General features: G+C 39.4%; 2 protein-coding genes and 1 pseudogene across 3 annotated transcripts in view; 1 reads left to right on the top strand and 2 right to left on the bottom strand.

The window, feature by feature from the left end:
• Positions 1-14874, bottom strand: part of LOC125685454 (uncharacterized) — a 110074-nt gene that overhangs the window by 14864 nt on the left and 80336 nt on the right. The window lies entirely within an intron of this gene.
• LOC125685475 (UPF0669 protein C6orf120 homolog) lies at positions 1436-4667 on the bottom strand (annotated as a pseudogene).
• On the top strand, positions 6038-14796 carry LOC125685471 (WD repeat-containing protein 27-like). 2 transcript variants are annotated; one of them, XM_048928536.1, is made up of 5 exons: positions 6038-6341; positions 8365-8478; positions 8966-9017; positions 10984-11098; positions 11756-13366. In XM_048928536.1, the coding sequence occupies exons 1-4, from the start codon at positions 6150-6152 to the stop codon at positions 11007-11009; spliced, it is 384 nt and encodes a 127-aa protein (XP_048784493.1). In that variant the 5' UTR covers positions 6038-6149; the 3' UTR covers positions 11010-11098; positions 11756-13366. The 2 variants fall into 2 exon arrangements, with proteins under 2 accessions (XP_048784493.1, XP_048784492.1); XM_048928535.1 differs by lacking the exons at positions 6038-6341; positions 8365-8478; positions 8966-9017 and adding exons at positions 9590-9656; positions 13379-13481; positions 14482-14796 and having other exon boundaries at positions 11756-11888.

Here is a 14874-nt window from a genome sequence, read left to right as displayed (position 1 = left end):
CTGGGCAGCTCTCACTGATGGCTGATTTCCTCAAACACACAGCTGGGTGTTTTTCTATTACACTGCTTGCCCTGGGATTCTGCAATATCTGTCATGTCTGACAGACGGAGGCACTGAGCACAGCAAGAGCCGTGTCTGCGCTCACCAAGGACTCACCTCTGCATGTGCAGCAGCAGCTCTCAGAGCAGCCTTCTTCAGTTCCACTCTTCTTGCTTTTCATTGTCTTCTTGCTGTAAAGCAAGAATAAAACTGAATTCATTTTGTCTGCAGCAAAACTGCAGAAACACGGGTACCATAAAAACAGATGTCAGGAAAAAGACAAAGGAAATTGGAAGCCTCTCAGTGAATGACATTTCCAGTGGAAAGGTGCAGAAGACCACCATGGAGGGAACAGAAAGAGACGGGGTTACATGGCGCCTTGGGCCTTCGTAGGCTTCAACTCTTTTCCCCTCTGCAGAGAAGGAAAAAGCAAAGCAAACCCTCTGCAACTTCAGTGTTTGATAAGGGCAGCACCTGCCCTGCAGGGTGGTACCACAGCACCTTCTTACCTCTCAGCTTGGAGCTCCGTGCTGCAGCAGGCCCAGGCTGTGCTGCTGGAGCCGGCACGCTGCCTTCGCTCTGAGCCCTCGCTCTTTTGTTAGCAGGCAGCTGTGCTGTTGTTTGCTGCTCTGCTTCCAAGCCCTTGCGTTCGCCTCCAGCCAGGGACTTGGAGACAGAGCGGGGGCACACGGCAGGGGAAGGTCTTCTCCCTGAGCTGGGACCTGCTGCTGTGGGAAGCCCTCCAGCCTGGAGACGAGCTCTCTCAGAAAGGACCTCCTGCACCGCTTTCACGTAGATCTTGGCACCGGGCTCAGCACCTCTCTCTGGCAAGAAAGGAGAAGCAAGAAGATACGAGAGTGCGATACTGCTTTCAGTTTGCAGAATGGGCCACAGTGCTGGGACATCCCATCTGGAGTGCTCACGGACCACTTTCATTTTTTTTTTTCCTTTTTTATTAAAAAAAAAAAAAAAAGAAAAAAATTACTTCCATACTTTGGAACTGTATTGTTAATAGGCTGTGATTCCCATCCTACCCACCCCCTAAATGCACGATTTCTAATAAACACAATTTAGTGAAGTGTAGATGGAAGCAGTTTTAATTAACGCACCTGTACCAGTGTCTGACTTTAGAAATATGTAGAGCAGTGTTAATGCACGTACCCTGATGCAAGTACAGTGACCAGAAAGTAGCTCACTTGAGTTTTGATGGAGTACAAGGGAGTATGCTGCTGAATATTGAAGGCAGTGAGATACAAATTTGTAACAAACTGGAAGTCTGATTAGAGAAGTGCACTTGCTATTCTAGAAAGGCTTGATTTACTTAGAAAATAGATAAAAACACAACCACAATATAAATTAGAATGTAGGCCAACAACAGAAGGGCAGATGCTGCAACACTGACAAAGTTTAAGCGTGTGCCACTTTTGTTGAGAGGAGCAGGGTATAAAGGTATACATGTAGGACACATAGATTAGTTAACAGCAAGAGACTTGGTGTGGTTTTGCTTATATTTATTACTTTGTAGAGACTTCTGTGAATGTTAGACTTCTTTTATTGTTTCATTGTATTTATGTATAAAACAGGTTGACTATGCTTTTTTAAAATAAATAAGCAAAAAAAGTCTGTATGAATGCCTCTGTCAGCTTTTGTGGGAAGTTACCAGTGAAGAGCTGGTATGGTGTTTTTTGTTCTTTTTAAATAAAACTGTTTAGACCAGTCAGCATCAGAGACAGTAACTGTGTTTTTACTCAAACAGATGGAACACTTCATGAATCCTCAAGCAATGTGTCCTGACTGCTTACATATGAGTTCAGATTATTCTTATTTTTTTAACTAGATACAGGCACTAGCATAAAAACTGGCATGGCAACAGACGCACTTAACTATAAGTTGCATTACAAAAGATCTGTTTTTTGTTTGTTGTTTTTAAATATATTCTTTTTTCTTTTTTTTTTTTTAATTAAACTTCATTCTTCTCCCCACAAATGGTTGGTACTGGACTGGGACTGTTCTTCTTACTGACGAGCCATTTGGTTCCACAGAAAATGGAATATGCCTTGAATTCCCTCTAGCTGCTGTGCCTTTGCAGCAGCATTTCTTTTCAAAACTCTGGCAATAGTCATTAAAATCAGTGAGGACTATATTGAAATTAGTGAGAAATTAGGTTTGAAATTATTAAGCAGTGGTCAAAACTCAACAAGGTACTGAAATGTGTTTGAAGTTCACAATGCTTGGGTTGTTCCTTGGTCCTCGTGCAGATGTTCTGAAAAATGTAATGCCTCGTATCTTTTTTGATCATCACTGAGTTACAGCTCTGTGGGTTTGTCTTTTCGTTTTGGACACAAAATTAATCCACAAACGTTGCTCAATTTAACAGGCTCCTATTTCTCTCTTACCTTCTAAATGCATCTCATGCACTCAAATAGGCTCCAGATGATCTCTTAGAAATATTATGAAACTATAATTAGGTACAATGGTGGGTATTTCTTACTGTGGTTATGACTGGTAGCACTATATAATACTGTTAACCAGATACTTTAAAACTAACAATACAAAAATCTAGTTTATTGCTTTTGTAACTAAATTTCTATACTTAGAGAGTCAATGCAAAGGGGAAATTGTATTTAATGCATTCCACATGGAAAATCTGCATGGCCATTCATAAAGAAGTATTCTATTTTGGTGGAAAAAAAAAGTCCAAAATCCCTGAAATTTTTAATGATACATCATGTAATTTACATGTAGAGGACTGTTAGCTGATGAATTCAGGGGAAGACACTGCTACGTGCTCTACTCCAGCTGAACTTACACCATGCTCACTACAGGCGTGCCAAATGCAAAACTGTACATAGTTAATCAAAGATTGAAACAGCACTCATTGTCAGTTATTGTGCTATGTACTAAGGTTCACACAGCAGATAAATCATTAATTTTAAGAGTTAAGGAGACACGTTTCCTGCTAAATCTGTGAATTCTTCTGGAATGAATTTATAGTCCTCTTCTACCCTTCCAGCCAAAGGTCATTCCAAATGCTATGTGTGGAATTTGTCTGAAGGGTAAGGAGTCCAAGAAAGGAAAAGCTGAAGCCCTTATACATTGCTCCCAGTGTGACAACAGTGGTAAGTATCTGTATGCACTAACTGGATTCGTAAGAGAGAATCTCTGATGGATTTTTGGTGGAAGTCTCTGTACTTGTGTACGACAGTTCTGTTGCCTGTTCTCTCCTTCATTGAAGCTTCCTATTTAATGTTACGTGTACTGACACGTTCAGTGCACTATCAGATCTCACCACGAGGTGAGCTCGGCTTCAGCTTCTGTAAAAGCAGTCTAAATAATTTACATTTCATTTCAGACATAGTAATAATATTGGTTTTAATCTAAGCCACCCTTCTTGCCTTGATATGACCCCGGAGCTTGTTCCCTCCCTACTGTAATACTGAAGTAACATGCACTGGATTCAGGTCATGGATTTGCAGAGGTGGTGAGTGACTGGACAGGCCTCTGCTTACAGATGACTGATGTACAGCACAAGCAGTCAAATTATAGCCCCTCCATCCCCTTATTCGGCTGGTTTTTTTCTTCCTTCACCCTACATCCCTCAACTTCAGTACGCTTCAAAGCCATTGCTTGTTAGTTATACTGAAGGTAACCTGTCAGAAGAGCAGGATTCATTTTTAAATATGCTCCAAATTGAGGGGGCACTACAGAGCAGCAGTTTGTATTCCACTCTTTATCAAGGAACTAATGACAGAAAATCATTAGGAGTTAATTTTTCCTAAGCACCTGTTTAGGGATCCCCAGCTCTACATTCAGTTTTAAGTCCTGATCTCTGAAGAATACTGCAAATAGCACAGTTGCTGCTCATTTTACTTTTAGGAGAAAAAAAACTTACAATATAAAATTAAATATGGCTTTTTTTCTCCCCACCACTTTCCTTCTGATTTACGAAAAGTAAACTGAATACTTCTTCAGGAAACAATAAAGACTATTAAATATTATAGAAAGTTATTCATGTTCAATTTCACAAACTGAAATGTGATTTAGTCCATCATGTATCAATTTAAAAAAGAATTTCAAGTATCACCTTCAAGATTCCAATAAGTATAGTCCAGAAAACAGACTCTTCATCCTGAGATTCATCTTCTGTAGAGTGCGAGTATTTCTGGCTTGCCTCCATCTCCTCTGGATTGTAGGAAGCCTCGCCAAATGGATGCTGTACGACTGTTTGATCATAGTAGACTTTCATTTCAAACTCACTTTCCTGGTGGGAGGGATGCCCATAAATCCCTATTCCCACTGGTCGGCAGAAGTGTGCTGCTACGTGGACAACGTCTTGGCTACAAGTAACAGACTGTAACTCGTACTCGTCAAAGCTGGGGTGAAGAGTCATATCAGATACATAAATCTGCATCACCTTTTCAACTCTGCATCTGAAGTACTATCTTTCCCTCATGATTTAGTCTCAAGTAGCTGCAGTTTCCTGCTCCAATCTGGCCTTGAACAACGTGAAGAAGAATCCATTCTTCAGGTACATCCTCTTCCTCAAAGATATTTACCAAACATAGTACTCGAGTTGCCACAAATACTATCAGGATTCTCCTCCAGCGTGCTGCCGTGGCTCTTACGTTTTATTCTGATTCTTCCTATTGTCAAGTCCAGTACTCTGCCAACACAAAACGATTTAGAGTTAGTATATTTCATTCCTGGATGGAATCAGTTTTTGTTCACACCAAATCAAGCAACTTCAATAAAAGCTGGTTATTTACTGAGAAAACACAACGTGCTAAATGATGTGTAGATTGTTTCTCCGCCCAAAAGCAGCATATTGTCACTGAAGAAGCGTGTGTGCACTTTCAAGTTTTTGTTACTATATGAACACTCAGCTCTTTACAGCACTTACCTACACGACAGCTCAGGCTGCTGGGGCAGGGCAGAGAGGGAAGGGGCTGTTACACAGTCAAGGCTCCCGCACCCTTTCCTCTCCCTCGTTGCATACTGCTGCCCAGGCAGCCTCAGCACAACAGCTGCACTCAATGCACGAGCTCTAAACCTTGCCAAAGACTTCCAAAGAATGCAGCTGACCGAATTTAAATGCCAGTCAAGGGTGCTTTGAAGCTGCAGATGGATTCCACCACTTCGTGCCTTCCGCAAAGACTGTACAATTACCTTAAAAATGACAGCTACTACTACACTGTTGGTAACCCGCTAGCATCAAAACAAACCGCATGACTCCCGCTGAAAACGTCACTTAAATCGCATGGGTTTTACAGCTAACAGATGGAGGAACAACAGCACACCAACTTTTCTACAGCTCCCAGCTTACGGTCCCACGGGCCACAAGGCCCCAATTCTGCAACGACAGCATACAAGAGAACAGCCCCGCCCTCGTAACCTTCCAAACCAACAAAAACCCCTCCGAACAGCGACAGAAAAACAGCCTTCTACCTTTCGCGGCGCAGCTCACCTCCAACCCGCCCCGGGGCTTCGGCGACTGCGAGGCCGCGGCTCCGTAGACGTGCGGCAGGGCAGGGCAGGGCGGCGCGGAGCAATCCCGCCCCAAGGCGGGCCGGCACACCCCGACGGCAGCGGCCGCACAGAGGCAGCGCGGAGGCCGATCCCAAAGAGCCTCCGGGCCCGGCGCCGCCCCTCTCGCTTTGCCGCTCCTCCCGAACCCGGCCCGGACAGCGGCGCGAGGAGCGGGCGCCGCCTCCCAGCCCCGCCCCGCAACCGCCCCTCGCCGCCTCCGCCGCCGCCACTCGCCACTCGCCACTCGCCACTCGCCGCCGCCTCTCCCGCGCACCGCGGCAGGCGGGCCGGGCGGGGCTGCGCGCTAGCCGCAGACTGAGCCCTCTGCTATCGCGAGACTTGGGCTGCGCGCGCGGCCGTCGCTCTGGCAACCCGCTCCGCCCACCTGCTCCCGTGTGACTGCGCAACGCGCAGCGGCGCTTGTCCCTCTCGGCGACCCGTCGGCAGCGATGCAGTTGCCATAGTGACCTCCCTCGAGCTCTCTCTCCCCGCCCGTTGCTCGGCGGCTGGGCGGCTTCGTCCCGATCCCGCGCAGTTAGGAGGTCGGGACGCACCCCGAGCCGCCGGCGGTGCCCCGCTGGAGGATGGAAAGCGAGGGCGACAGTTGTTCGTGGGGAAGGAGCGAAGACCCTGAGGTCGTCCGCGAAAAACGTCTGTTCAAGTCCAGGTTGCCGGAATGCCTCGTCCAGGTGGCGTGCGGACACCAGCGCTGCGCCTTCCCGCTGAATCGCAACGAGCTGTGCGTCTGCAATACAGCTGGCAGCCCTGCTGCACAGGTAACAACGCCTCCCGCTGTATGCTGTAGAAAAACGTCAAAAGGGAAGGCATGGAGAAAAAATCATTGTTAAAAATGATGTTGATTTGCCTATCATTTAATGTGTAGGAATTGGGTTTTGTACTCACAAAACTCACATTGCCACAGTGAATGTGCAAAGCTACATTTTATTAAAACATATTATTTAAAAAAAAAACACAAAAAAACGCTCGTAAAGAAATGAGAATGTTTTAAATACTTTTATAATGAATGTTATCATTACACTTTAATCCATGCAAGTATAACATAGAGTTTCAGGGAATGATTCAGGGAGTGGGCATGAAATTGGACTAAAAATTCAGGGGAAACAAACATGGAAATTAATTAGAGTCACTTAGTGGGAGATCAGTAGACAGTCTGTGTATATTTAATATAAAGACATTTGAAAGCCAGATTCACTGCTGCTAGATTTCCTTCTTCACCTTTCTGTCTCTGTCCACACGCTCTTCAGCAGATGCTGTGTAGACTGTCTCTGCCCAGACTGCTCTCTGCACAGTCTTGAACTATTTTTTTTCACGTTATTTTTATCAAATGTCAGGAAGTTGAGTTCTTTATGTGATTCATCTCTCCATGCTGATAAACCTTGATACCTTAATCTGTTATAGAAAGACTCCTCAGTGTCTAGAGTAAAACCTAGAAAAAGACATCTGTAGCTGTTGTGGCTGTGTTCTGGTTAGTTTGCAGCCTATGGAATCCTAAGACTTGATAAATGTCCAAAATCTGTACAGTGTTGAAGGCAGCATCATAAAATGTGGGTCTGCAGAACGACTGAGATGAACATAATGATGTGGTGATAAGAGGGATGAAAAATGTCTGTTCTCAGAGCCATTCTTCTCATCCTACTATGCAATGATTTGTAGTGGTGTACTCCCCCGTTCAGCCTTTTCCCAGAGAAGAATTAAAACCAGGAGAAGAAAAGTCTCCCTTGCTTAGTGGTTGAGTGGCTGAAATATTCATCAAAAATATTCAGAAATATTTTTCAAATCTCTGCTCTGCTGGGTTTGAATCAGGATTTCCTGTCTCCAAAATGAACAAGGCACTACTAGGTTCTCTAGGCATGCCATTCTGCTACATAAATTCTATCCTTGACATCAGTGAGATTTGATATGCATGCTTATTATTAGTGTTGCAAAGAGTACCATATCTGGTCTAGGTAAGGAGGTAGATGGAGAAATCTTCCTGGTATATAGTTCTGTGCTTTGCTTTCCAATAACCTAGTCTAATTGGACTAGATGATCTTCCAACCCATATTGTTTTATATTATTAAATGATGGGTTACTCTGTATATTTTCCTGACAGATACTGGTATAAATGTCTTGTTAGATAGCTGCTGTGCAATGTTTGTGAGAATCTTGCTGCATCAGAGTTTTAGATTTTGCTAAATCTCAGTAAAAATAAAATTGCTGCAGGGTTGACACCTCAAGGAATTATTATTGGAACTCTTCTGAGATTGGTTCTTCATGTAAGATTTAGTCCAGATGATCAACAGGTGGCAGTATGTGCTGGAAATCGAATCTACATGTTAAGTGCAAAGGTGAGATGCCATTCTTTGTAGCCACAGTGCTGTTGTTTCTTAAAGTTCATCACTGTCAATAAAATCATGATGTGGTGCTGTATGCATTCATATTCTTGTTTAGAAGAAAACAAATACAAATGAATGCTGAATAGCATTATCAATGACACGTCATAAAAATGATGACAGAGTAAAGTGTTGAAGTTAAACGATATCTCAGTGTTATGAAAACATCTGAAAAATTACTCCTTTATCACTCACTTTGAAAAAGCAAATGCAATATGTGGTGTTTTCTGCCAGCAGAATGATATACGTGGCTATATTTGGCTTAAGAAAATCTTGTTGAATTTATAATTTGAACCTAAGTCTGATGTTATTTTTAGCAATAATTCTTAGTTATTAAGACCTTGAATTAATTGCCAGTTTTGTTTTGAAATCTGTTTTGCTTTTATTTTGACTTTCCTATTCGTAGAGTGAAGCCATAGAAGTTAAACTGAATGGCCACCTGGCTCCAGTGACTGCTGCTGAGTTTTGCACGTGGGAGAAAAATATGCTTCTATTGGTGTCTGAAGACAGAAGCTTCAAGGCAAGGAAATTCTTGAGCTGCATTTTAAAAAAAAATAATAGAATTAATGAATTTTTGAATTAATGTTGTCTTTCTTTTCCTAAAAATATTTGCTGAAAGCTAAGCAAAAGTCATCTTTGATATTATAGAGACCAAGATATTGTTTTTAAAAATTGCTTGCAAAGTTATCATAAAAATTAATTATTTTTATTTATTTATCTATTTCTAATGACAATGAAGGTTTTTCATAGTCAAAACAGTATAGTGAAGTGTTAACTTTGGTGATTTTTATTATCTGGCAAATAAACTCTGGCACTTATCGATTAAACAGAGCCCGACACAATAAGGAGGCAAACAAATAAACAAACCCTGTGGAAAACAACCTTCCAATATTGCATCGCTTTCAGTGGCTGCATTTCCACGTTTTCACCACTTGATGGCCTTTAAAAGTTTGTTTTTTCCTTAAAGATCTAAGTAGGTGCCTATCTTATTTTGTTCTTCCCTACAGGTATGGGACTATTCTACTGGACTGTTAATGTATCAGTCAGGGATATTAACAGGTAAATTTTCCTTTTTTATATACTTTTGCACAGCAAAATGTATCGATCTGAACAATAAAATAAAATCAGTATGTAGGTGTTTAGTTGATCTAGTAAAAATATTTCTAGTAAACTATATGCTAGCTCATATATTTTCCTTTAAAGTGGGTAGATAGTTTCAGTGTATTTTTATAAACAGTTCTTGCACAGAATATGCGTTTAACTGTTGGCATTTACTGAGATGTGCAAATAGTTCTATTGTCTATGTGCTTTTTTTTTTTCAAGTTTTTTGTAGGAAATGCAAAGAAAAGAAATACTGTAAGTGTACCATGTGTAGGTTTACTAGCAGGGCTTGTTGTTGAAGGCATACATCGACTTTAAAATCAAAAGCTGCGTTTTATAGAAAGATGAGAACAAAAGGAGAGGAGGACAAGCATCTGTGCAGCAAGGACGCTCCTCTCCAACAGAACTTTTCCTGAGAGTAACCATATGGTTTTCACCAGAACATGCTCCAATTCTGTGCTGGTTGTTCTTGCTTATGGTGCAATTAGAGCAGTTGGAGCACACTTCGACTGGGGGAAGGAACTACGTGGGAAATGGTTGTTAAGCTTTGTGCTTATCTATTATTAGATGCCTCAAAGCAGAGAGCTCAAACCTATGGTAGGAAAGAAGAGGAAGAAGGAATGACTCCCCTCTGAGCCTGTGGCAGTTGCTTTGATTGAACTGGTTTGTGGTAGCAAGGCCATGAGAATAGCAGTAGGTGATCTGACAACGGGGCTCTGAATAATATTGCTGCTTAAGCCTGGGTGAAAGGGTGCAGCAAACCACGGCCTCTGCAGTGTAGATAGAAGGTTACTGAAAATCACAGGCATAGCATTTTAGGAAGGCAGGCTACAGATCTGGAAATGGAAAACCCACTGCAACAAAAAAAAAGCGAAGACCCTTTGCCTTAGGGTTTTGTTGTTGTTTTGTTTTGTTTTTACCTTTCTCTATAAATAGGAGCTAGCAATTCTGAATAAAATTTCTGATTCCTGTGTATTCTGGAACTGATTGCAACTTTTTTGGAACAGCATTTCCTTTGCTAAGTCTACTAATTGACGAAGAAAAGAGACAGATCATCACTGGATGTGCTGAAGGACAGGGAGTAGACGTAAAAAATAATCTCTCTGTGACAAAATAGTCAACAATCATTAATTTATCTATCAAGAAGCATCACAATTTGCATGCTAGTTTTAAAATGCTACAACAATTATTTTAGCAAACATAACAGTGTAACACCTTTATTACAAAATGCAAACTTTTTCCTCAAAACCATGAAAGTTTTTAGAACTGCAATCAGTGAGTATATGTACACTGAGATACTATATGTATCTGTTTTAAAAGAAAAAAGATGAAAAGCAGAATTCTCATTTTTTGGCCAAGAAAAAAACAAATAACCATAAATGGGAGAGACCATGATTTTAATGTGGTGGAATTCTAAGAAAAATGTAATAAATGTACTTGAAGCACTTGAATTCTTCTTTAATTTAATGCTAGGAATAAATTAATCTGATTTTTTTTCTGTGGCATATTGAAGCTCTCTTCCTTCAGTGTAAGTGTTCAATGGGTCATGAAGAATGTTAAATATGTAAATATGGTGATGCCTAAAAAGACAAAGGTATCAATGAGATTAACTTATGTGGCCCATTAAGCAATTGCACGCAGGTAGCCTAGGATTTTTAACTGTAGGTAATAGTCTGTGAGGAGTTGTTTTTAAAAGACATAAACATATGGGAATTAGACATGCTGTTCAAATTGATAATGGCTTCTTCTGCTAATAATGAAATTACCTTTGAAAAGTTTGGGATGTAGATAGATGTAATTTAATTTCTGGTCCCAGGTAAGATGAGTAAAAATTCATTACTTACATAAGCAGAGTTCAGTACTGAACCTCTAGCTCATATTTGTATAATTTCATTGCAGTTGCTTTTCTTTTGTTTTCTTTCAGCTTTGGATCTTCAGTTTAAGCAGTGATCATAGTTACCGTTGTGTGGCACATACGGACTTAAAGAAAGAGCAAGAGAAATTCTATAATAAAATCTGGAAATCTGAAGAAGAATTAGGTAGCATAGTGCTTCTAGTATGCTGGTTTTGCTGTATTTCAATTGTTATTGACTACTGAGTGTGTGTGCCTTTTATGCCATGAAAGGTTCGTGTAAGTGATGGAGTTTTGAATCTCAGTCACGTGGAATGTTTGACTGAAGTTGATATGAAGGTGGGGGTTGGCATACAGGGAGGAATTACGCATATATGTCTCTAATAACATCTTGGATAATGTATCTGCTTGTAAATCATTGCATGATACATGTGAGAATAAAATCAATTCCTAAAAAAGATAATCCATTGTCAAAATGGAGTACCATTTCTCCGTTACCTTTGGAGCTTCTAAGAATCTTCTATTTTACGCTGCGTTATGTTATTTTATTCTATATGTTTTGCTATGCTATGTTGTTTTACGTTTATACCAGAGCCCCCATGATATATTATTTAACTGACAGTGGTATTTTTATAACACTGAGTACTTACAAATGAATAACGATTGCACCTCAGCAAGGTGATTCTCTGGCTCAAGACATCTCCATCTTTTGAAATGGAAAGATTGTGTGGTCTTATTTCATGCTATTTTACTGCATTACTTTTAATTCTCTCTTAAATCCCTTCTGTTTGCCTTATTTCATTGTTTTGTTGACTGATGTTATTGTTGATTGTTTTTTTTTTAGGTGAAAGGCAAAATGCTTCTGAGCTTTGCAAAACAAACAGCATGAAACCAGAGGGGTCAGTGGAAGCATCATTGCCTGTTCTCCTAATTGAACACTGTGACTATTCAGTATGTTTCCACAATGAAGAAAATATGTGAGTCCTTTAAAATATCACCAGGTTCTTAGGTTATTTTCACTGCATCAATTTTAATTGAAACTTTTTCCTTTAAACTACAGATTTTAAAAATGCATTTGAAATCTTCTATGGGATGGCTTATTATTTTTGTCATATTGGAATCAAGTTAGCTAGTATTACTGTGTCTTATATAGTAAAAAAAAAAAAAGCTTTTTATCATACTCAGGTATGTTTTCTTTTTCTTTTTTCTAAAATAATGTATCAAAGTGCAAGACCAGTTTTGAAGGGTAGGTAATATAGCAACTGCTTTAGAGGAGGAACAAATTTAAATGAATTCTATCGTGAATATGTTTTGTAACTGCTTCTCTTATAACTTTAGTTAGGAGTATCTATGGAACTAAAACACACTGTAAATTTGCTGTAAAATGATTGTAGCAAGTGATTCAGATCTTCATCTGCAATTCTAATAAGAAAAATAGCTGAATGTGACACAGTGAGTTTTCATGATTTCATATCATATGCCTCATTTACTTCTAACGTTGTGTTGTCTTGAGCCTGATCAAGTTTAGTGTAATGGAGTTAAATAGAATATACATGAAAAGGTTGCCCAGAGAGGCTACTGAGATACGGAGATATTCAGGACCTGTCTGGATGCCTACCTATGCAATCTATTGTAGGGCACCTGCGTTAGCAGGGGAATTGGACTCAATCTTTTGAGGTCTCTTCCAACCCCTGCAATTCTGTGATGGTTATTTGATGAGTGAATTCATAGTCATTGTGGACACAAGAGCTAATGTTTTTAAGAAGCTGGCATTTTTTGGTTAATTGATGTGGTGTGTTACATGGGAATATTACACACATTTTTTTCTCTTTCTACTATATAAAATCATTCTTCTGTGTGTTGCAAACATGAAAATAAAGGATGAATGCTATTTTTCTTCTTTTTCTTAAACTGTTTCTTAAACTTTTAATAGCTGTGCACATAGACAAGCCCTGAGATGAATACTTCAGATGATTTCATAATTGATTTACATTACTGTGGTGGCTTAACCTAGTTAACAATTACTGTTTTGTTCAGTGTGCTGTTAAGTAGATGATCAATGTCCTACTTCTGTTTATATACAGAAGTATTTTTCATATTGCTTACTCTCACAGCAAGGTAGTTTGCATTTTTAATTAATTTCACTAGATAATTATGTAATTTAAGAAATGTGATTTTTTAAATTATTTTTGTAAAATGCTGTGTTAATTCTTTATTTCATAAATTCGTAATAGTTGCTGATGTGAGTAATTTAATTATAATAATTTTTAATTTATTCTGATGCTTATTCTGGATTTAGCATAAATTCTCCAGGAAATATACATATAAAAATATTTAGAATAACTCTGCAGGTGGTATTTATTGCATTATTGAAATGGTAATAAACTAGGTTTAGACATCTCAATATTTTTCCTTTCTTTCTGCTTTTCCTTTTTTTTTTTTTTTTAATTTTTTTATTTTTCTGAAGTAAAAATAAAGAATATCCACTGGAAAGTTCTCCTCCAATCAACTGTGAGGCAGAAACATCCGTTATTTTCAACCAACTACAATTTGTTGCGTTCAGCATTCTGGTATGAATGGTTTCATTAAATGTACTGTTGTGACCTTGTGGAGACAGAACAACAAAATTTGTGTGGTGTTGTTTATAAAAGCTATGGTTTTCCTAGGTAACTTCCTAGAAAAATCTGGCATCTGCTGCCTGGTCATCATTTTTTAACTTGCAATACTGTGCAATCTGCTAATATGTATCAAATGATTCTAATTCTCCATTGATTTTCTATCTTGTTTGCTTTTGGCCCCATTCTATCACTTTTCCACCACAACTTGCAAATTAGTGGTGTAACACTTCAGAAGGTGATCTTCTGAGTCATGTCCTTGGTGTCATTAAGGCATGTTAGAAGCTGAAGTTCTGTTTCAAAAGAATCAGAATACTCCTTTTTTTTTTTTTAATTTGAAGATCATTCAGTTTTTACGTATCTATTAAAACTATAAAAAAGAATTCTTGAATATAATCCAAAGAAGGATGTATTTTTTAAAGGCTTTGGAGAAGCAAGTTGTGTCATTGCTTTTGTCATTTCCAATCCAGGTAAATATTACACAGGAGCCTTTTCCTAGGACAGCAATCAAGTGTATCACTGAGTACATTATGTCAATGCAAACCACAGGATATACAAAGTATTTAAAATATGTATCTTTATCAGTATTTTGGGTACTAGAACAGTAGCCAACTCTAGTGGACGTGTCAGGAAGATTTTTATTTTAACATCTGCTATATATTTTCTATTTGCATTGGCTCAGCTCTGCTTGTCTTCCTATAGTTACTCCACAATTCACACGGAAGTTTAGACTCAATGGCATTGGATTCAGTTGACTACAGATACTCTTAACTTTACTGCCAATTACTTTAAGCAAAATGAAAACTTCAGAAATAGGAAGGGCAACTAGGTGATAGGTTAACCTTCTGGCTTATGGTTAGTTTAACAGGAAAATTATGCTTTAGCTCCAGCTATCTCAGACAAAAGATGTTTAGTGTCTTAGAATCCATTCTCAATGACCTGTCTTGCATTTCAGGGAAAAGAGATGTTCCAGCGGGCTGTAGGCTTTGCACAGTTTTATTTTATGGATACATTTATATTGCTGTGCTGTGGAGCTGAATTTCATCTATGAAGTTTCCATCTAGATGCGGCGAAGAATGACCTAAGACAGTGAGTTAAATCCTCATCAGCAGAGCAGTGAAAATACATGAAACTCCTTTTACTGATTGAACTGAGATTTTCTTGGGAGTAAGGTGGGATGGAGGGCTGTCTTAGGAGTGATATTTAGATGAAAGAGTTGAACCAGCTAATTGACAGAACAAAGAAACTTTTGTGCAGTGGGGGAGTAAGTAGGGCGAAGGGATTATCAGTAATTCTTATACTGCATGCAGTATTGGAGAACATTCTCTGTTCTTCAGAAATCTCAAGT

The sequence above is a fragment of the Lagopus muta genome, chromosome 28 (genome assembly GCF_023343835.1).
Source record: "Lagopus muta isolate bLagMut1 chromosome 28, bLagMut1 primary, whole genome shotgun sequence".
NCBI lineage: Eukaryota > Metazoa > Chordata > Aves > Galliformes > Phasianidae > Lagopus > Lagopus muta.
The sequence above is the reverse complement of the archived record's forward strand: the minus strand, read 5'-3'. Positions and strand labels throughout refer to the sequence as shown.

Excerpts from the sequence above, each read along its gene's own strand:
- LOC125685471 (XM_048928535.1), top strand. The coding sequence starts at position 9,627 with ATGCCTCAAAGCAGAGAGCTCAAACCTATG. Across the intron at positions 9,657-10,983 it reads GCAGAGAGCTCAAACCTATG|CTTTGGATCTTCAGTTTAAG; the intron begins GTAGGAAAGAAG and ends GTTTTCTTTCAG. Across the intron at positions 13,482-14,481 it reads TTGTTGCGTTCAGCATTCTG|GGAAAAGAGATGTTCCAGCG; the intron begins GTATGAATGGTT and ends CTTGCATTTCAG.